The sequence below is a fragment of the Giraffa tippelskirchi genome, chromosome 8 (genome assembly GCF_054371585.1).
Source record: "Giraffa tippelskirchi isolate mGirTip1 chromosome 8, T2T-mGirTip1v1.2.pri, whole genome shotgun sequence".
In the NCBI taxonomy this organism is placed as follows: Eukaryota; Metazoa; Chordata; class Mammalia; order Artiodactyla; family Giraffidae; genus Giraffa; species Giraffa tippelskirchi.
In genome coordinates this window covers 113391632-113412233 of record NC_137282.1, presented here as the reverse complement: position 1 = coordinate 113412233, position 20602 = coordinate 113391632, and the positions used below count along the sequence as shown (strand labels likewise).

Here is a 20602-nt window from a genome sequence, read left to right as displayed (position 1 = left end):
GAACCCAGGAATGCACAGGCTGTGTTCTTTTCTGATTCTTTGGAAAGAATCAGGGATCCTTATGTCTAACACACGATGTTAGACATCTTGAAACACGCCCTTCCCGTGTTTCATTGTAATTATCTGCAGATGTGCATGTTTGGATTCCATGATCCCTAAGGGAAGTTCCTCCTACCTCTGTTGTTTTCAGATCGTAAGAGCAGGTTTTGAGTGAGGAGCTGTTGAGTTCTGTTCTGTTTTGTTCCACGTTGAGTGTAAGAGGCAGGTGTGATGCCTCTGGGAATGGGGAAGCTCCTTGGGCCTTACCATGTGAGCACCACAAGGATGGTGATTACTTCTGTCTTGTTGACTTTCTCCTGTCTCTCTTGAACTTGGCACAGTAAATTAAGTCATAGATAAGTTGAGGGTGGGAATTAAAAGAGAAGGGACCTGAACACAGATGCTTGGGGTATACCTGGATATCGGGCAGGAGAAGGAAGAGGAACAGACAGAGAAGACGCTGAAGAGTGAGGATGCCATGGTACTTCAGGCTGCCAAGAGAGGGGAGTGATCTGAGGGGGCAAGGACAGTCAGCAGAATTGGTGCAGAGGCGGTACTGAGGACAGCCAATGGCATCTGGCCCGTAGTGACTCTTGGGTGATCTTAGCCACGGCAGGAAGAGAGAGTGGGTGAAGGGGCAGATGTCAGGCTGCTATGGGATAAGGATCAGATGGAAGGTGAAATGTGAGGTTATTCTAGGTGAGCCGTTGAGAGTGTGCTGTATATTTCCTACTGCATCACACTGAGAGAGAGGTGCAGAATAATGGGGTGTTTTTTTTTGAAATACTAAGTTTGGTCATTGGGTTCAGGTGATGGTAGCTGATCTGTCTGTTATGAAATTTCCCATCTTTGCTGATAAATGCCTAAATCCAATATCTCATCAGAGGATGCACAGTGATGGTTTTTCCAATTCTATTAGTTCTTTCACATTATTCTTTGAAATTATTCTATAAATCCTTATCAGCTATTTAGTTTCCTAGAAATACATTGTGTATACCAAAAAAAAAAAAACCCCAGAATAAATGCTTTCCCATTATTTACCAATTTTCAGAATAATGACTTACATCTTCAAAGGTATCTAAAGAGGCTTTTTGTTTGTTTGTTTTTTGAAGTATTGTTATGAACTCATAGATTGCTTACTGTATTTGATGTGTTTTGGTCATGGCTATCATGAAAAAATTTTTTCTATTAATAACAGTTTTTGAAGTATAATTGGCATACAGTAAACTTCACTTACATAAAGTGTACAGTTTGAGAAAATTGATATGTGTATACACCCATGAAACCATCATCATAAGACAGTGAACATATTCATTACCCCCCAGAGTTTCCTTAAGTCTCTCCCTTCTTCCCTCCCTGGGCGACCAGTAATCTGTCTTAGGTTAGTTTATACTTTCTAGAATTTTATATAGATGGAATCGTACCACAATAGCTTTCATTCAGCATAGTTATTTTGAGAATCATCCATATTGTTGCTTGTGTCAATGTTACTGCTTTTTACTGCTGAATGATATTCCATTGTGTGGATGTGCCATCTATCCATTTGCCTGTTGATAGATATTTGGGTTGTTTCCAGTTTGTGACTATTACAAATTAAGCTTCTATAAATATTCGTATACATGTCTTTGGGAATATATTTTCGTTTCTCTTGGGTAAATGCCTGGAATTTACCTAGGCATTTAGGAATGGCATGGCTGGATCATATGGTAAATATATATATAACATTTTCAGAAACTGCCAAACTCTAGTCCCTAATGGTTGTACTGTACATTTCACCAGCAGTGTCTGAGAGTTCCAGTTGCTCCATATCCTCACCAACACTTGGTGCGACCGGTCTTTACAGTTTCAGCCATTCTAATAGGTATAGGGGAGTATCTCTGTGGTTTTAATTTGCATTTCCCCAGTGACTCTGATATTAGCATCATTTCATTTGGTTATTCACCATCAGTGACTCTGGTGAAATGCCTGTTTAAATGTTCAAATTTTTGCCCATATTTTTAATGGGTTGTTTGTTTTCTTATTCCTGCATTTTGAGTTCTTTATATTGAGTATAAATCCTTTCACAGATAGGTGATTCACACATATTTTTCCTAGTCCATAGCTTATCTTTTCATTCTTTTAACAATGCCTTTTGAGGAGTGGAGGTTTTTCATCTTGGTGAGGCCTTATTTATATTTTTTTTCTTTTACAGATCATGCTTTTGGTGTCTTATCTAAAGTCCTCGCCTAACCTAAGAGCGCTAAGGTTTTCTCCCGTGTTTTCTTCTGTAAGGTTTATAGTGAGTCTTGAAGTCAGAGTCAGCTTTGTTCTTTTTCATAGCTGTTTTGGTTCTTGTAAGTCCTGTGCATTTCTGTATGAATCTTAGAATCAATTGGCCAAATTCTACAAAAATACCTGCTGGAATTTTTTTCTTGGAATTGAGTTGATTCCATATCAATTTGGGAAGAAATGCCATCTTAACAATATTGAGTCTTCTGACCCATTAACACAGTATATTTCTCTATTTACTTCGTTTCATAGTGTTCGGTGTGTGGGTCTTGCACTTCTTTTGCCTTATTTATCCCAAATATTTAATATATTTTATGCATCTCCTAAGAATAATAGAAGTAACCATTTTTTGTTAGCTTTTGGTTACACCTTCTATTGTTTCTTTTTAAAGATAATAAGCGAGGATGTTGATTTATTTTTATCACCAGCCTCCCCTTTGTGGATGGTTTGTAGTTTATGAACTGGTCCCACTGGACGGACATTTGGACGGTCTCCAGTTGTTTGCTATGACAGATGGTGTAACAGTGAACAACCCTGTGCCTCCGTCATTTTATATTTTCACCTGGAATTTACTGAATGCCATTAATGGACTGAGCCCTGCACGACCCACGAGAGATTCAGGGATGAATCTGACTGTCCCAGCTCAGCCGGAGCAGAAGACCCTACAGCCATCTTGGAGCTGTGCCAGGAATGCATATGCCCACAGAGCCCAAGGAAGACGGTGGTGGGGGTGTGGCGCCTTGAGAGGTGCCTTCTGGAAGCTCAGCAGTCAGATTTATTCCTCTTTCTCTTTGGCTAGGGCTTGGTGGTCAGAGAGGATATTCTGAGACAGGAGACATCACAGGTGGAGGCGGCTGGCGCTAGGAGGTCACCCTGCAGATAGATGATCTCCACATGGGCACTGAGAGTGAGGGAGAGAGCCACAGTGGGTGGGCTATGGATCTGAGTGTGTTTTAGTACTGCATACACAGAGCATCATCACCTAGGCATCCTGCAGAAACAGGCCTCTACCCCTCCTGTTCCTGGCCTGTCACCCTGTTGCAGGCAGACATGGGTTGCAGCGGACAGAGCAGAGGTCCTGGGGCCAGGCTGCAGCAGTTTGAATCCTGGCCCGGAATCTTGGGCCAGGATAACGGGGAGAATGCTGGTGTCCACTGAACAGGGCTGTACAAAGGGCGTGAGCTAATGAAGGCACAAGCCAAGGCCAAGGCCAGGTGCACAGTGATCCGTCACAATGGGGACAGCAGCAGCCTGGGTGTGACGGCTCTTGCTATTGTTATTCCCCCTCTAAGCTCCTCCAATGGGGCTGGACAGATTTTTCCCCTTCCTTTTGCCAGAGGGAGGTGTGGTGTGTGAGCTGAGTGGTGTATAGTTTGAATGTCAAGGACAGGATCTGCAGAGTGGCAGAGTGGTGAGAATGTTTCTAGATGTCATTAGAACTAACGCTCACACACGTCTCTCCCAACCATGCTCAGCTCTGGTATGTCCACGTACCTCTGTATGCCCTTCAACACACACGTGTGACATGCACAGTGGTTCTCAGTAAGTTGGAGGAGGTGAGTAAGTGAACCAATAAGCAGTTTTCACCCTGCTCCCTGAGGCTCACTGAGGGCTCTGACGAGCTGGTGGGCAAGGGTGAGCAGCCAAAGAACCCACTAAAAGCCTTGCTGCCTATTTTTGGGACGAGTGACCCACCACTTCCAATGACTTGCTCTTTAAGTGGCGTCTAATTTCATTAGGCCATGGAAACAGTGACATCATGAGCGCCTGCCTGGTGACCGCCCACACATGGCGAACCACAGGGCGCTCTGAGATTCATCTTCAGGAACAGGGGAGAAGTCAGGTCCCAAGCAGCAAAAGTTAAAATAGCAAGAGCTGAGGCACTCTGCTATGAAAAGAAATTACAGAAGAAATCCATTAGTCAGAGATTTCCAGCGGCTGTTTCCTTGCTTGGGAGCAGGAGAAGACTTATGCCTGTTTATTTTGGGTGAGGTTACACAGCCGTCCCTCACGCTGTAGGCTGGAGGTGGTCTGCACAGTGAGTTTTCTGTTAAGTAAGTCCCATATCCTCATCAGCTTCTAGTTCTGATGTTGATGTGTATTTTATTCTAAGGAACTTGTTTGATCCTAAAGTGTAATGAAGTTGGAGGCATGGATCCAACAACTTTTTTCTTTTCTTTTTGATTCAAACAGTGACACTTGTACTTCGTTGTTGTTGTTCAGTTGCTAAGTCGTGTCCAACTCTTTGTAACCCCATGGACTGTGGCACACCAGGCTCCTCCGTCCCCCACTCTCTCCTGGAGTTTGCTTAAATTCATGTCCATTGAGTCGGTGATGCTATCTACCATCTCATCCTCTGCTGTCCCCTTCTCCTCCTGCCCGCAATCTTTCCCAGCATCAGGGTCCTTTCCAGTGAGTTGGCTCTTCGCATCAGGTGGCCAACGGATTGGAGCTTCAGCTTCAGCAACAGTCCTTCCAATGAATCAGGGTTAATTTCCTTTAGGACGGACTGGTTGGATCTTCTTGGAGTCCACAGGATTCTCAAGAGTCTTCTCCACTTACTCTTACTGCATCTTTATAAGAAGTCACAAATCCAGGTGGACTTTATTTTTTCCCTGTGGTTTCCTTTGTCCGGTTCTCTCCAAGTGTGCCTTCTCAGACACAGAGTGAAAAAGGACAGGGAAAGACTACTTAGTCCAGATTCTTGGTCTCCATGGAGGTGATCAGGGCCAGGGCCATGACCTCACCCAGCCGGAGCAGAGGCAACTGGAGGCATCTCTGTGGAGAGAACCCAGGCTCAGTGAGAAATGAGCTTCCCACTGCCTGTTGCTCTGCCTACAACAAGGTGTCTCAGCTTCAGCACCATGGACGTTGGGGGACTGTATCCTTTGTTATGGGCTTCCCAGGTGGCTCTAGTGGTAAAGAACCCACCTGCCATTGCAGGAGACGTAAGAGACACAGGTTCGATCCCTGGGTCGGGAAGATCCCCTGGAGGAGGGCATGGCAACCCACTCCACTATTCTTGCCTGGAGAATCTCATGGACAGAGGAGCCTGGTGGGCTCCAGTCCATGGGGTCGCAAAGAGTCGGACATGACTGAAGTGACTTAGCACTCACGCATGCACATCCTTTCTTGTATGGGGCCATCCTGTGCATTGTAGGGCTGTAGGATGCATTAGCAATCCTGGCTTCTACCTACTGGGTACCACCCACTCCCCAGGATGACAACCAAAAATATCTCCAGACATTGCTAAGTGTCCCCTGGGGGGCCAAAATTGCACCTGGTTGAAAATCACTAGCATATGACATTTCAAGAGCATGAGATAACAAGGATTCCACAAGCTTTTTATTAGCTTGTTTTTGTTTTAAATACTCTGAGTTTAATTATATTTAAACTGGGCAAGTAACTCCTTCTTGGAGCTTCCGCTTTCTCTTCTGTAAAATGAATGGGTTGGACACAGTGATCTCAGCATACCCTCTAGACCCACAGCAGAGCGTGGTGAAGACATAGGGTCCCTGTGTTTGGGTCCTGTCCCAGCAGGTGACATATCTCTAGTCTACCTGGCTCCAGGCACTGCTCCCATTCTCCTGGCACCTAAGCTTAGTCTTTCTTAAGTCCAGTTGATTATTTTCTTGCTTTCATTTAAGCCTATTTTGCCTGTCTTGTAAATGAAAATTTCCAAATACAGTCCAAGGAACCCCTGAGGATGTATCCCCACCATCCATTTCATCTTAATCTTGTTTGGAGGGCCAGCCAGTGGACCTTATCTTCGTGTAGACTCATCCATTGACTCATTCGTTCAGGTCACTTCTCCAAGGGCCTGCATTGGGCAGAGCTGAGCAGCAAGGAGGCCCTGGTTTTTTCCTAGAGAAACTCACAGTCTTGGGGGAGGGCGGGGAAAGAGCATTTTTTTGTGTTTTTGATAAGCATCAAGAATCCATCCTTGGGCCTTCTCTATTTAAGGTTAAGCAATTCTAGTTCTTTCATCTTTCTTCCTAAGAAATATTTTCTACCCAAATGGTCCTAGTTATCCCCACATCATTGGGGAAAGCAGCAACAATGTAAATTAGGCCTGGATTCAGATACCTGCTGTGACACTTTATAGACGTGAGAGCTTGGCCAAGTCAGCAGCCTCTGCCTCTCATCTGTAAAATGGGATAACAATCCCCAGCTCACATGTGGGCTGAGGGCGTTAGATGAGAACATGCCGGTCCAGGGCCCAGCATGAGCACAGCCACACTAGGTGGGCACTAAGCGTCCCTTCCCCTCTGCCCCTTTTTCTTTACCCTTTACTCTACATTCTCTTAACAGTGGGTGGCCACAGCTAATCACATCACCACATTGCCGCAGAGAGAGACTGACTAATGTGAGCCAGAGAGGAAGGCTCACTTCCTGATCTATCACATGCCTGGGTTCTCACCAGCCTGCCCAGTGGCCCGTTTTCTTAGTGGCATTCACTGCTGACTCACTTGGCTTGTGGTCAGCTCTGAACCCAGGGTCTTTTTCAGCTCTCTTTACGCTGCCACCACTCCCCAGCCTGGGATTTGTGGCGTGGGAACGAAATCTTCATCAAAGAATATTCTATTTAGGTGACCCTTCTCAGAGAGCCAACAGCATTGCTAGACCGACAGTTTCACGAGGGCAGGGGCCACATCCACGTTGACCACTTTCATTTTCCTACCAGCTAGAGCACTGCTGTTCTAGATCTAGTGAAATTCACTCAGTTTGTGTCTGACTCTTTGCAACCCAATGGACTATACAGTCCATGGAATTCTCCAAGCCAGAATACTGGAGTAGGTAGCTGTTCCCTTTTCCAGGGGATCTTCCCAACCCAGGGATTGAACCCAGGTCTCCCGCATCGCAGGTGGATTCTTTACCAGCTAAATACCAGGGAAGCCCAAGAATACTGGAGTGGATAGCCTATCCCTTCTCCAGTGGATCTTCCCGACCGAGGAATCAGATCGGGGTCTCCTGCATTGCAGGCAGATTCTTTACCAGCTGAGCTACCCGGGAGGCCCTAGGTACTTAGTTGAGTAAATGAATATATTTTGAACTGTTCCCTGTCTTCCAGGAGATTGCCACCTGCTCTGGGACAGCATCTTTAGAAAAGCAAATAAGTGAAAACTTGAGAGTTTAAGTTTACCAATAAATGAGCTCTAAACTGAGTCCCACAAGCACAGGCAGTGGAAGGACAGTGGCCTGTGAACCCAGACTTGGGTTTGTTTTCCAGCTCTGCTAATCATTAACTTGCTGCCTTTAAGCAAGTTGCTTTTGGCTGAGCCTCAGTCTTCTTCCTGGAAAAATGGGATTATCAATATCTTAGAGTTATTGTGAGAATGAAATACAAGTATATATGGGAACCCGGTCAGCATGGGAAGCCAGTGGTCTTGGTCTTGTGTCATTCGCTCTCTCTAAAGCACCTGCCTTCTTTGATTGCCACTGTCCCCTTTAGTTTGATACAAGTCTAGCCTCCCCTCCTAGACCTTTGTTCACTCAGCCTTTGTCTCCCCTCCCTCCCCCGACAAAGATGGACTCTACCTGACACCTGGCGCACTTGGCCAGCATTTGTTTAGGCCAGCATGACCAACCATACACAGAGCAAACTGAGTGGGAGTTTTACATGGAATCACCCCCTTAAGCTTTAAATGTCTTTTTCATTAATTTTTTTTAACTTTTCATTTTGAAATAATTGCAGACTTGCAAAGAAAAATTGCAAAAATAACACCAAGACTTCCCATATGCCCTTTACCCAAGCTTCCTTAAATGTTAACATCTTATATAACCAAACCATTTTCGAAACCGGGGAAAGCACACTCTACCATCCTGTTAACTAATCTACAGTTCCTATTCAGGTCCCATCAGTTGTCCCGCTGACGTCCTTTTTCTGATCCAGGACATTCCGTGGGATTTAGTGGTCATGTCTCTTTGATCTCCAGCCTCTGACAGCTCCTTAGTCTTCACTTGCCTTCATGTCCTTGATACTTCAGACAGATGCTGCCGACCAGTCATTTTGCGTCATAACCCTGCGTTTGGATTTGTTTGATGTCTTCTTGTAGTTCATCTGCAGTTGTGCATTTGGACTTGCTCAAAATGCAAGTCCCCCAGGGGTGGAATGGGGTGCCCTCCCCAGTACGTCATATCAGGAGGCACATGACGTGTCTGCTCACTGGTGACACTCATTTTGGTCACTTGATTAAGATGATGTCTGCTGAGTTTCTCCTCTGTCAAGTTACTCTTTTCCCCTGGATGATGAATAAAGATTTTGTGGGGGAGGTACTTAGAAGGTATGTAAGTATCTTGTTCCTCATCAGACTTTTGATTTACTTATTTCTTTACATCTGTGTAGATTTGTGGCTTCCTATTTTAGCTAATGGGTCATAACATTTGACTGTGATTACTGATTTTATTGCTAACATTGCCCCTTCTTTGGCCAGTGGGAGCCCCTTTAAGCTGGCTTATTTTTCTTTTTAGTTTATTTATTTATCTTAATTGGAGGCTAATTACTTTGTAATATTGTAGTGGTTTTTGCCTAAGCTGGCTTCTTGCCCTTTTATTGCATCTCATCATCCTTTCTTGCTTTCTGACATAAGAAGATACTCCCACATTCATCTTGCATTTTCCCTACCCAAATCAGCCGTTTCTCCAAGGAGCTGATTCCTTTTGGTAAAGAATGATATTTAGAAACCAAGGTTTGAGGGCTTGATGTGCTCATTGCTCTCTGGCTGTCACTTGCTGCTTTTCCTGTACCCTGTCTACAGAATGAGCTAGGAAAAAATATATATGTGATGTGTATATACACATGGATATTTCTCTGTTTGTGTATGCTGAAAACCATGAATTCACAGCAATACCTTCATTTCCATTCTGACACCACAGGGTTTATTCTACCTTTTTCTCCATGTGTTATGTCCGTTCCCCAACAGCGAGGCACCTGGCCCCCATTGTCCTCACTGTATGTATAAACTCGATCAGCTCCCCCATATGTAACAATGTCCCATCTCTCTCTCTCTCACCCCTCTCTGGTTCTGACACTGCTCTAGACCACCCCCACCTCCTCACCCTGAGTGGCCTCTGACTTCCCATAAAACTCCCAGTTTCGTTTTTTTTTTCAGTTTTACCAGTTTATTGCTACCAACCCATCTCCCTCCACCCTCATGCTCAGTCATGTAACCCCATGAACTGCAGCCCGCCAGGCTCCCCTGTCCATGGACTTTTCCAGGCAAGGATACTGGAGTAGGTTGCCATTTCCTTCTCCAAAACTCCCAGTTTTGAAATGGTGTCTCATATATCATTTAAACCATGAGGCCCCGTTTCTGACTGTGCCCTGGCATTAACTGGACCAGGAAGCTGGCTTCTAGGGCCCTCCTGCCTCTCCAGCATCCATTTCCTCCATTCCCGCCCCCACACTACATGCAGGTGAGCTGAGCCCTCCAGCACACTAGAGTCTGTCCTCCTCTCGGCCTCTGCTCTTGCTACAATCACTGCGTGGACCAGCACCCGCCCTTTCTGCCATCCTCCTGCTGTGTTCAGACATCCCTTCTTGCAGGAAGCATCCAGGTTACCCTGGGCGCCCTTTGTGGGCTCCTCCACCCTGTGATGAAGCACCACTGTGTTCTTCTTTGTGTCCTTCTTTGTCTCTGCTGCTTAACTGTAGGTGCACAGAGCCAAGGGCCAGTTTTATCTCCATGTCCCTAGTACGTGAAGGAGGGCTAGTGCACAGTAGGTGTTTGTAAGTGTGTGTCAAAGAAGCATTCGTCATAGTGATGGCAAATACTCATCGAGCACTGTTAGACTCCAGGCATGGCTCTGAATGCTTCATACTATGCACCAAGTCATTTGGTCCTAATCCCTATGCTGTGAGATGGTTACTATTGTTGTCCCCGTTTTCCAGACAAGTGAACTAAAGCACAGAGAGGTTCAGTGAGGCACCCAAGGTCACACAGTTGTAGGGTCACCTTTGAGCCCAGGCAAGCTCACTCCCCAGTACATGCTCTCTCCACTCTAACCTGCCTCCCACAAGTAAAAGGGGCAGCATTTTCAGAATCAGGGAGGTGATAGTTGAGTCACTCGAGGCCCCCTCCCTCCTGACCACACCAGCTCCAATTTTTAGTGCCCTTTGGGGCCTAAGCACCTGTGACTGGTAGCTGAGCAGGTAGGAGAGAAAGTGATACCTTTTAGCTCTGCAGCCCACAGGAATTTTTTTTCCCTCTAGGTCTTGGGAAACCAAGCACCTTTCACGTGTAATTATAGAGTGAGTGCCCAGGAGTCAAGTATGCGATCTTAGGCAAGGTTTCTAAGTCATTGCACTGGGATTGGCAGGGCACTAACCGTGTTTCCCAATCACCCGAGAGGAACCATCCGGAACCATCCGGCAGCCCATCAGCCCTGGGGGGTGGAGCAGCCAGCCTCTCCCCGCATAAGCGGGGGAAACTGAGTGTCTGAAGCACGTTCCCTGGGAGTGCTGCATGTCAGCGCCTCTGCAGGCGTTTCTTCCCCTTATACCTCTCAGTGGCTGAGTGGGGTCTTGTGGTTGCAGCCCCATTTTTACAGAAAAGGAAACTGAGGCTCAGAGAGCTGACATCATTTGCTTGATGTCACACAGCAAGGAAGAAGACCAGCCAAGATTTGCAACCAGGGCACCTTGGATTCTAGGGCCTGAACTCTTAAAAACAACTGGCCGTGTCTGCCTGACTCTAGAGTCCCCAGAGTTTCACCCCCACCAACTCCCGTCTGCTCTGGTGGGATCCCTATGAAAGAAAGGCACGTGCTCTGCCTCTGGGCAGAAACCCACAGTTGCGGGAGCCAGAGCTGTCACGAGCTGATGTCGGCCCCAGGCAGGATTTTCTGTTAACCTCCTGCCTTGGAGTTCAGGAGAATCTACCAGAAGGAGGCCACAGGAGCCTGGGAAGGGGGGAGTGGAAACAGGAGGAGGTGGAGGCAGGAAGGGGAAGAGGGGGCGGAGAGGTGACGCCAGGCGAGAAGGCAGTGCCGTCAGAGAACTTAGGAGAGACTGCATTCCCCTGTTCCCTCCGGCGTCAGCACCCGGGTTCAGTTCATTCCCCTGACGCTTGCTGAGGGCGTGCTGTGCCCCAGGCCCAGGCGAGAGGCTGGGGGTGCAGCTGGTACAACACCTAAGGAGTCCCGGCCCTGCTGGAGGACACACTCTGATGGGGGCAAGACCAGCCAAGAGCCGTAACCGTCTGAGGGGGCCGGGGGGGTCCTTCAGGCCTCTTGGAGGAGCTGGTTCTGGGAAGAACGGCCGCTGCTGAGCTGTGGGGGCCCCCAGCCAGCTCTGTTCCCCCCACTGCCTGACACCTGTGCTCTGCGGCCGTTCACCCCTGTCCCCTTTGCTCTCCGCAGGTTTGACATCTACAGGAAGGTGCCCAAGGACCTCACACAGCCGACGTACACCGGGGCCATCAGTGAGTAGCCCCCTTCTCGCCCTCTTGCCACCCACCGTACCTGTGCCCACCCACCCTCTGCAGAAATGCTGGGCCAGGGAGGGAAGACAGGGAGACAGGAAGAGGGAAGAAAGGATGGGCATCTTGCCAGGCCCTATATCTAGTCAGCCCTTCGGCCCAGCTGTGTCCTTACTGTAACCCCACAAAGCATAGCGTCACCTGTTTCTGGAAGGAGACACCAGAAATCATCAAGGGTAGCTGCCCCTGGGAGGGGAAATGGGGCCTGGTCGTTGGAGGAAGGCTGGCTTTTCTCTCCACACCTTTTGGACTATGTGAGTTTTTGAGGTAAGGATGTTTCTGTCCCTTTAAAAAAAGTAATAATCTCTCACAGATTTCGGTTTCTGACTGCCAGTCTTCACTAAAAGGATCCAGGCTCCTGGGAGAAATGGCTGATTGCAGGGCTAGGGCAAGAAGTGTACAAGATAAACCTGGACTTCTTGTGTAGAAAAGCAAAAAAAAGTGCACAGAGGAAAAAAAAAAAGGGTGGGGGCATGTCACCAGGCCCCAGGAGCCAACCTGAAAGAGGGCAAAGCCCAACCTGGGGCAGTGTGAGTAACACAGTAAATAATGGTATGGACTTCCCTGCTGATCCAGTGGTTAAGAATCTGCCTGCCAATGCAGGGGACATGGGCTTGATGCCTGGTCTGGGACAATTCCACGTGCTATGGAGCAACCAAGCCCATGCGCCTCAACTATGGAGCCTGCAAGCCAAAGCTAAAGAGAAGGCACCGCATTGAGAAGCCCTTGCTCTGCACCTAGAGAGTAGCCACCTCCCCCTGCAATAAGAGAAAGCCTGCGTGCAATTATGAAGACCCAGCATAGCCATAAATAAATGAAATAAAGATAATAACACTACTGGCTTATTACCAAAGAATTAAGAAAAAGGTCCGTGAGTCTGTAGTGATCTAAATAAATGGGAGAGAAAGGATGGATCTTCCTTATAGAGGAATTCTAAATGATATATATGAATATATCCCCTTCCGGGAGGTACAAGTCAACTCTCCTCTCCTGGAGTGTAGGCTAGTGACTCGCTATTAAAGAGGACAGAATGGAAAGGAAATAGTGACTGTGGTGGAGACATCCAGAGGTGGCCCCGTGACTGAGTGACGAAGGTTAGCATCAGCCAATGAGAGAGAGGTCACGTGGATGTCATCCACCCGGCCCCCACCATGGGATGTGATGGGAAGAGCACCTCACCTCCGTGGGATCTTCCCCCCAAACCACAACCCGGTGCAGTCATGGGAAAGCAGCAGACCTCTGCCCCAACCCCAGCCTGGGGGACCCTCTGCAGGACACCCGGCCAGTACTCTTCAAAAGTGGCAAGGTCTTGAAAACCAAGAAAGGACTTGAGGAACCATCACAGATTTGAGACTAAGGACACGCTGACGAATGGCAAAATGGGATCCCAGGCCTGGTCCTGGAACAGAAAATGGGCACCAATGGGGAAATTAGTGATCTAATAAATCTGTAGCTTAGTCAGCAGTTGTACAGTGTTAATTTCTTCAATTTGACCAATATACCAGCGTTATATAAAGTGTTAACAAAGGGGAAGCTGAGTGCAGAGTGTATGGGAACTGTCTGTGCTATTTTTGTGTTCTATTATTATTCCGCAATAAAGTTTATTTTAAATAAAAACAAACCAAAAGCACCTTGCAAGCAGGAATGCTCTGCCCACATTTTCCCAATGAGAAAATGGACTCACAGAAGTGAAGCGACTTGTCTGAAGTTTCACAGCTTGCAAGAGGTGGGCCTCCCTGTACCCTAGCCTCTCCAGCACTTGGTGTGGGAGAGGGACCCTCCCCATGGCCAGCCCCCTGAACAGGGCCCTGGAGCAGGGCCGTCGGACAAGAGTCCACTGCTGCCTCCCAGGGCAGGCTGTTGTCAGGTCGGGGGTGACCCTGGGGACTCCCTGCAGCCCAGTTGGCCCTGCCTAGCCCTCCCTCCCTCCAGCTTAGGTCATCCATGCTCCAGGTGCCTTCTGGAGCCTGGACCTCCACGTGCCTGGAGAAGAGGACAGAGCAGCCTGGCCACAGGCTTCAGGTCTGGCAGAGCTGGGTTCTTTCTCTAGCTTAGCAGCTGGGTGACCTTGGGACAGTCGGTTCACCTCTCTGAGCCTCAGTTTTCTGATCTGGGGATTAAATGTGATCACACCTGTCAAGCGTAGGACACATGCCAAACCCTCTGTGCTCGGACCCCACGCCTCTTCTCATTACTGTCCTCCTGGAGCCCGCAGCCCATTTGGATCGGTGACTGCAGGAGCTGTGGCACGTTGTGCATTGATCCTCAAGGAAAAGGTATTTGGGGGACATGAAGAAAGGGGCTTGTTCAACTATCCATTCAATTAATTTATGAACCTTGATCACAAAATTCCAGTGAGGTTTCTTGTCTTCTTCCTACAACCAACCAAGAGCTCAGACCATTTCTTTGCAGGCTCTGCAGTCCTCTCCATTGTCAAATATGCTTAACAATCAGATCTGTGTCCTAGAATTAAAAAAAAAAAAAACGTATTCAGGCTTTGAAATACCTGCATCGTCATTGTACCTGCTCTCTCCAGGCGGAGTATGCTGGGCACACCATCCCTTCCTGCCCTTTTCCAGCTGATATCCTGCACACCTTTCAGACCAGCATGTAGATGGCCACCACGTACTTCTTTCCAGCTGTGTTGTGTTCCATCATCCAGCTGCCCCAGTCTACGTAACTAGCCTCCTGAGGGTGGGCGTTCTGATCCCAGCTTATTGCTATTACAGACAGCCTTGTCCATATGTTTTTGTATCCTTGTATGGTTATTTCTGTAAGGTAACCTTCCTAGAAGAGGAATTCCTGGTCACAGGACTTGTGAGTTGTAAAATGTAGAAGGTACTGCCAAGTGACCCTCCAGGGACGTGGTCTGCTTTGCAGGCTCGAGCACAGTGTGCAAAAGGGCAAGTTCCCTTGCACAAGAGGAAAGGCGTGAGCATGGGAAGCCAGCCCTTACTGACCATTTAGTGAACAAATATTTGTCAAACAGGTCTGGGGCCGGGCCCTGTGCCAAGTCCTGGGACCACGCTGATGAATGGACTCCAGTCATTGTCCTTGAAGATCGCAGGGCTGAGCAGGGGGGCAGGCACAGAAGCACACCGTTTCCTGACGTCACTCTTGGTGCTGTTAATAACCGAAGGAAGCAGAAGGGTGCTGGGGACTCAGAGGTCGAGGTTGGAGTTTTGCCTCCTCCACTGAGGTGGCCGTGTGGCCTTGAACGAATCCCTCGACTTGCCAGCGTCTGGGGTCCTGGGTCCAGTGCCCCCTTGGCTGGTTCCACCGGGTCTCCCAGGAGCGAGCATCCTCCTGGGGTCACATTCCTACTATCCAGTGCCTGAGTCAGTTTCAGAAGAAGTGTGTCGTCAGAGTGCCTGAGCATCTTGCCCAAACATGGATTAAAACCCCTTCAGTATCAGAAGGCTTTTCTGGTGGAAATGCTTTCTACCTGTGTTCATGTTTTTCATTCATTCACTCACTCACTCAAATATTTATTTCCTGCCTTCTCTGAGCAGGTGCTGTGCTGGGCCCCCAGGCCCCAGTGGTGCTAAGCTGTTGTCTCTGTCCTCCCAGTCTGGAAACAGTGTAGGGACAGTGGACCCATAGCCTGGGCTGCTGGACGCTGGGATTCAGCTGAACAAACTCTGCACTCACCCTCATGCTGGGTCCAAGCCTGGGCCATTTGCAGGCTTGGGGTAAGGAGGGCAGCTAGAAAATTTGGATTCGTCTAAGTTGACATTGACCTACAAAATCACCTCCTAAGTCTGTGCCTGTTCATCATTATAGCAACCAGTTGTCTTCTGGGGCTTGAAGGTGGGAAGGGAAGGGTGAAAATGACTGAAACATCAGTCAGAGAAGGTGCGAGATTGCAGGTGAAGGGTGCTTTGCCCAGCTGGCTGGGTTTTTTTTTTTTTTTTTAAATCAGGAGGCATCATAGCTGCAGTGGCTTATTTGCAGGTAAGAAGGGGAAGGCTGTGAGTCTGGGAAATTTAGATTGCCAGCCGGTCTTCTGCAATGAATTTGTTCAGCATCTGGAGAAGACATTTGACATTAATTTCTAAGCCATGAAAACAAGCCACATGGCCACTCTTTATAAACTGATGTGACTCCTGCCTGGACGTAGATTGCTGCATGAGCAAAGCATGTGGACAGTGTGTGCTTAGAGGAAAAACTGACATGCTCATGGCAGGACACAAGACTGTAAGGGCAGTACCTCTGGGCAGGGGGCTGTGGGTCGGGAGTGAGAAAGAGACTCACACGGTATGCCTTTTTATGCAGATTGATGATTTTTCTTATTACTTAAAGTAAAACCCTTAAACTCGACTCATACAGCTGTTTTCACAGTTTGGAAGAATGGGGGAGTCACTCTAGCGTGCCCCATGTCTGGGTGTGGGTTTGGAGGCTTGGTGGGGACTCTGGGGATGTCTCTGTGCCATCCTTCTCTTCCCTGAGATCTCGGGGTTCCTTTTCCTAGGGCACAGGCTACAGACAGGTTTCAGCCCCCCACCCCTCCCCCACCTGCCACACAGTGTGTTCCCGGGTCAGACTCTTGCCCTCTCTGAGCTTTCATTTTTACACCCTCTACGAGGGCTTGTGCCCTCTGTCACATGGCAGCGTGAAGTGATATGTATCTGTTAACGTTCCCAAAACAGGGCATGTGTAGGTGCCCCTCAAACACTTGTTCTCTGCCTTCTTCCCTCAGAACACATCTTTGCCTGTTCGTTTTACCATGAACAGATGATGCAGTAATAATGATGCTACTGATGATAAACACCTGGCTTCAGCATCCATCAGGATGGCTTAGTCCACCAGGTGCTGGCTGTCGAGAATGTAGCTGAATCAGTAGGTGGGACTGACTGAGAGCTTTTTTCTTCTGGGAAACTGAGGGTCAACCCATTTGCCAAATCACCTTCCTGAAAGCAGCAAACCCACCAGGGTCTCCCTGATGGAAATCCTAGAATGAGCTAATGCTTGCACCATTATTACTTCCCAGGCACCATTTCAAGCCCACTGTCTGTGTTGTAGAAATTCTCAAGCAGTCCCGTCAGGCAGGTACTACTACTGGTACCATTTTGCAGATGAAGAAACAAGCAGAGAGAGGTTAAGTAACTTACCCAGAGACACACAGCATGTGAGAGGGCACACTGTGGGAGCCCTTGCCTCTGATACGCCTCTATGATATACCCAGATGAGGCGCGCTGAGCCCGGGTTCTGTATTTTGGGGGCTGGCTCCCTGCCTTCCGCAAAACCTGTTATCACCTTCTGTGTACCCAGTCCCAGGCCAGACACTAGAGTTGTGGAGTTTTTGCCTTCCAGGTTATCAAACTAGTGAGAGGCAGGGCTGCAGATAATCAATAACATGTAGAAGGTGTTCAAATGGAGGCTGGTAGCACAGAGGAAAGAGTGACCAGTTCCACCTCTAAGGGCTGGAGGAGCTTCCCACCAGAAGGGACATTTGAGTTGGGCCTCATCCTGGGAGGATGAATAGGAGTTCACCGGGCAGAGATGGTGACCAAGGAGGAGGAGTGAAGATGGGGAAGTGCCTTCCAGACAAAGGGTCCTCACATTTAGGGACCAGCACATGGCTCAGTGTGGCTGGGTAGATACTGGGGGAGCTGTCGGAGATGGGGCTGGAGATGAATTGAGGGCCAGCCCTGGGGTTGCTTGTTGGGTCCTGCCCCAAGAAATGACTCCAGGGTCACAAATCCCAGCCTTGTCAGGGGCCAGGCAGGCAAGATAGATATGAGTGACGTGGGACGACCCTGGCGCTCCGTTCCAGTCTCTGCATTTCAGACTAGTAGGACCATCAGTCCCTCCCACGGAGAGCCTTCTCGTGAAGCACGGCTGTGGGTGTCCTCAGTCTCTCACCTCTGATGGGGACTTGGGCACGTTGATGAGTCTACAGCAGGTGGGGAGAGACGGCAATGGACACCCTGCCTCAGCCTTGGAATCTGGGTGGCAGGAGGGAATGCTGAGGCCTGAGGCAAACTGGTGAGCTCAGACCACCCCCTCGTGGAAACAGGGCTTGATTGTTCTGGAACAGCCAGAAACCTGGTCTTTAATGTGAGATCTCCACATTGTCTGATGTCGATTCCAAGGTTTCTCTCCTGTTTTGTTTGTATTTTGGCTGTGCTGGGTCTTTGTGGGGGCACACAGGCTGTCTCTTGTTACCATGTGTGGGCTTAGTTTCCCCACATCATGTGGGGTCTTAGATCCTGGACCAGCGATCGAACCTGTGTCCCCTGCATTGGAAGGTGGATTCTTTACCACTGAACCACCAGGGAAGTCCCTCCAAGCGTTAAAATATATATCCATTGAGCCAAACAGGACACATCTGTGGGCCATTGATTTGCAGCTGTCATTTTGTGACTGATTTCTGTGTTAAAATGTTCTTGTGGAAAGAACTGGGCTGGCCCCTCCAAGGACTGGTACTGGTCCTTGGCCCATAAGAAACCAGGCTGCGCAGCAGGAAGTAAGCGGTGGGTGAGGAAGGAAACTTCATCCGCCACTCCCCATCTCTTGCATTACTGCCTGAACCATCTCTCCACTCCCCCCCACCCCCTCAGGGGAAAAATTGTCTTCCATGAAATCAGTCGCCGGCTGGAAAGGTGGAGGGCCGCTGCCTTGGAGGTTCTGCCCAAATCGGGGCCTCTGTCCACACAGGAGGGTCCGATCAGCCGAAGGTGGTCTACCTTTGTGGGAGTGGGGCTGCTTCACATGGAGGCCGAGAGTTGGAAGGGGCTTTGGGGGGCTCTGTGGGCCTCTGTCCCCCCTCCCTGTAAGCAGCTTCTGTCTGAGGGCAGGGCGGGGGGCCGGCCTCCTTCGGTCAGTGCCCACCACCCCTTAACTGGGTGTCTGTGTTGTTTCTTTCAGTCTCTGTCTGCTGCTGCCTCTTCATCCTCTTCCTCTTCCTCTCGGAGCTCACCGGATTCATAACGACAGAAATGTAAGTTATATCCTCCCGGGGTTGGGGGGTGCATTCCAGAGGTTCCGGGGACCCCAGACAAGAAGAGGGAGGGGCTTTACAGAGGAGAGAAACCTCCGAACCTTCCGCCTCCCAGTTGCAAAGCCTGTGGCATCAGTTCCTCTTTGTTTCCTAAAGGGTTTTAAAGCCAGAGCGAAAACTAACGTCGCTTTGTTGAAGCCGAAGAGGAAACTTGGGTTCCCTTCTGGGGTCCGGATGGCGCCTCCTGGGTCCGCAGAGGAGCAGAAATCATTTGCTCATGTTTGCCGTCTCTGTGTTTGGCCAGTGGGCTTTTTTCCCTCTGAGTCATCACAGGGTCATTTGATGTTAGAGCTGGAAGAATTCAAAGGAAAAAAAGAGGGCAGCTTTCTACCCAAGTGGAGGCGAGGTTCTGACATCAGAGGGCAGCCCCCTTAACCAAGTCCCCTTCCCTGTCCTGAGCCCACACTGGGTGAGGAGTCAGCGTGGGCTTCCTGGCAGTGATTGACGCATTGTGAATGCATCCCTGATTCTTAGAATCATCTGTTGTCTAGATAACCCAGTAAATCCTCTGGGGCCTGTGTAACATCAAATGTCACTGGAATTATTCAGTCACGGCCTCATCAGATGCCCCTCCGAGATGAATTAGACCCAGAAGCTTCCTGCCTTTACCTCTGGCTTCCAAACCTCTTCATTTCCATGTTTACAACCCAGAAAGTCATCACAGGGCTGGGCTGTGGCCACCTACTCCCCTGTCCAACACTGGAATTCTCTTTTTCACTCATGGAATTTCTTGGTTTCCTGTGCCTCCCCGTCTGCCACAAGACAATAGGAAACGGGAAGCATAGCTGTGCAGCCCAGGATGGTCCTTGTTGCTGTGTAACCATCCCCGCCTTTCATCTTCAGACAGCCCTGGGACATAGTTGTCCCCTCTTTACAGATGAGGAAACTGAGGCTCAGAGAGGCAAGGGGACCTGCCCACGGTCCTGCCTCTCCCCCCACCCCACCGCCACAACTCGCTCCTGAATATAGCTTTCTGCCCTCCTCTGGTGTGGGAGACTTTGTCTTCCTTGTTCCTCTGATCCTGTTGGTAGCCCTGATGGCACCAGAGCCCCGGGGGCCACATGGAGCGGTGGAAAGAACACTGGACAAGGCCTTGGGAGATCTGGGGTCAGGCCAGTGCTCAGTTACCACCTGCTCTGTGACCCTGGACAAGGTGCCACCCCTCTCTGGGTCCCAGTGTTGCTGGCCAAACAAGGGAGGGGACACCAGAATCAAGGCACCCTTCCAGGTTTGAGGAGGCTTGTCTGCTTCCTAAGACACGACTCCTTGACCAGGCCAGGGTCAGACATGGCCTTTGTTCCCCCCAGAATGGACTCTGTCCTGGTCAAGTGTGTATATTTGGGCCACTGGATATTTCACAGGTCATCCCATCATGATTTGGAGGTAGAAGCAAGGAGAGCAGCCAGAAATTGAGACCTGCTGGTGTTACAAAGGACCTGCTGTGTGCCAGGCACCTGCTGGTCTCTCCCAGGCACACCCCATTCCCTGGGAGGGGGGCTGCTGTGCAGACCACTCATGTTCTAGATGAGATGAGAAGGCGTCCCATGTGGCAGCCACAAGGAGGGATCCCTGAGCGTGTGCCAGGTGCAAGGCTTTATGTATTCCAGGCAGGAATGCTGGCAAGTGCAAAGGCCCTGAGGCAGGGGTTTCCCCATGTATGTATAGAGAGCTGGTGTGGATAGAGCAAAGTGAGCGGAAAGGGAGAGTAGAACGTGGAGCAGGTGGCCGCTGTGCACTGCCGCAGATTAATGAGGATCATCCTTGGTCTGGGGTCAGGTCTGCCTGACTCACTCCTGTGTGGCTGCATGCTCAA

At 49.1% G+C, this 20602-nt stretch overlaps 1 protein-coding gene across 1 annotated transcript in view; it reads left to right on the top strand.

Annotated features, from left to right (window-relative positions):
- The window catches only part of ERGIC1 (endoplasmic reticulum-golgi intermediate compartment 1), a 110967-nt gene that overhangs the window by 40654 nt on the left and 49711 nt on the right, over positions 1 to 20602 (top strand). Inside the window, exons 2-3 of the mRNA XM_081520520.1 lie at positions 11668 to 11729; positions 18657 to 18729. Of these exons, the coding sequence (XP_081376646.1) occupies positions 11668 to 11729; positions 18657 to 18729 (135 nt within the window). The remainder of the gene's footprint in view (positions 1 to 11667; positions 11730 to 18656; positions 18730 to 20602) is intronic.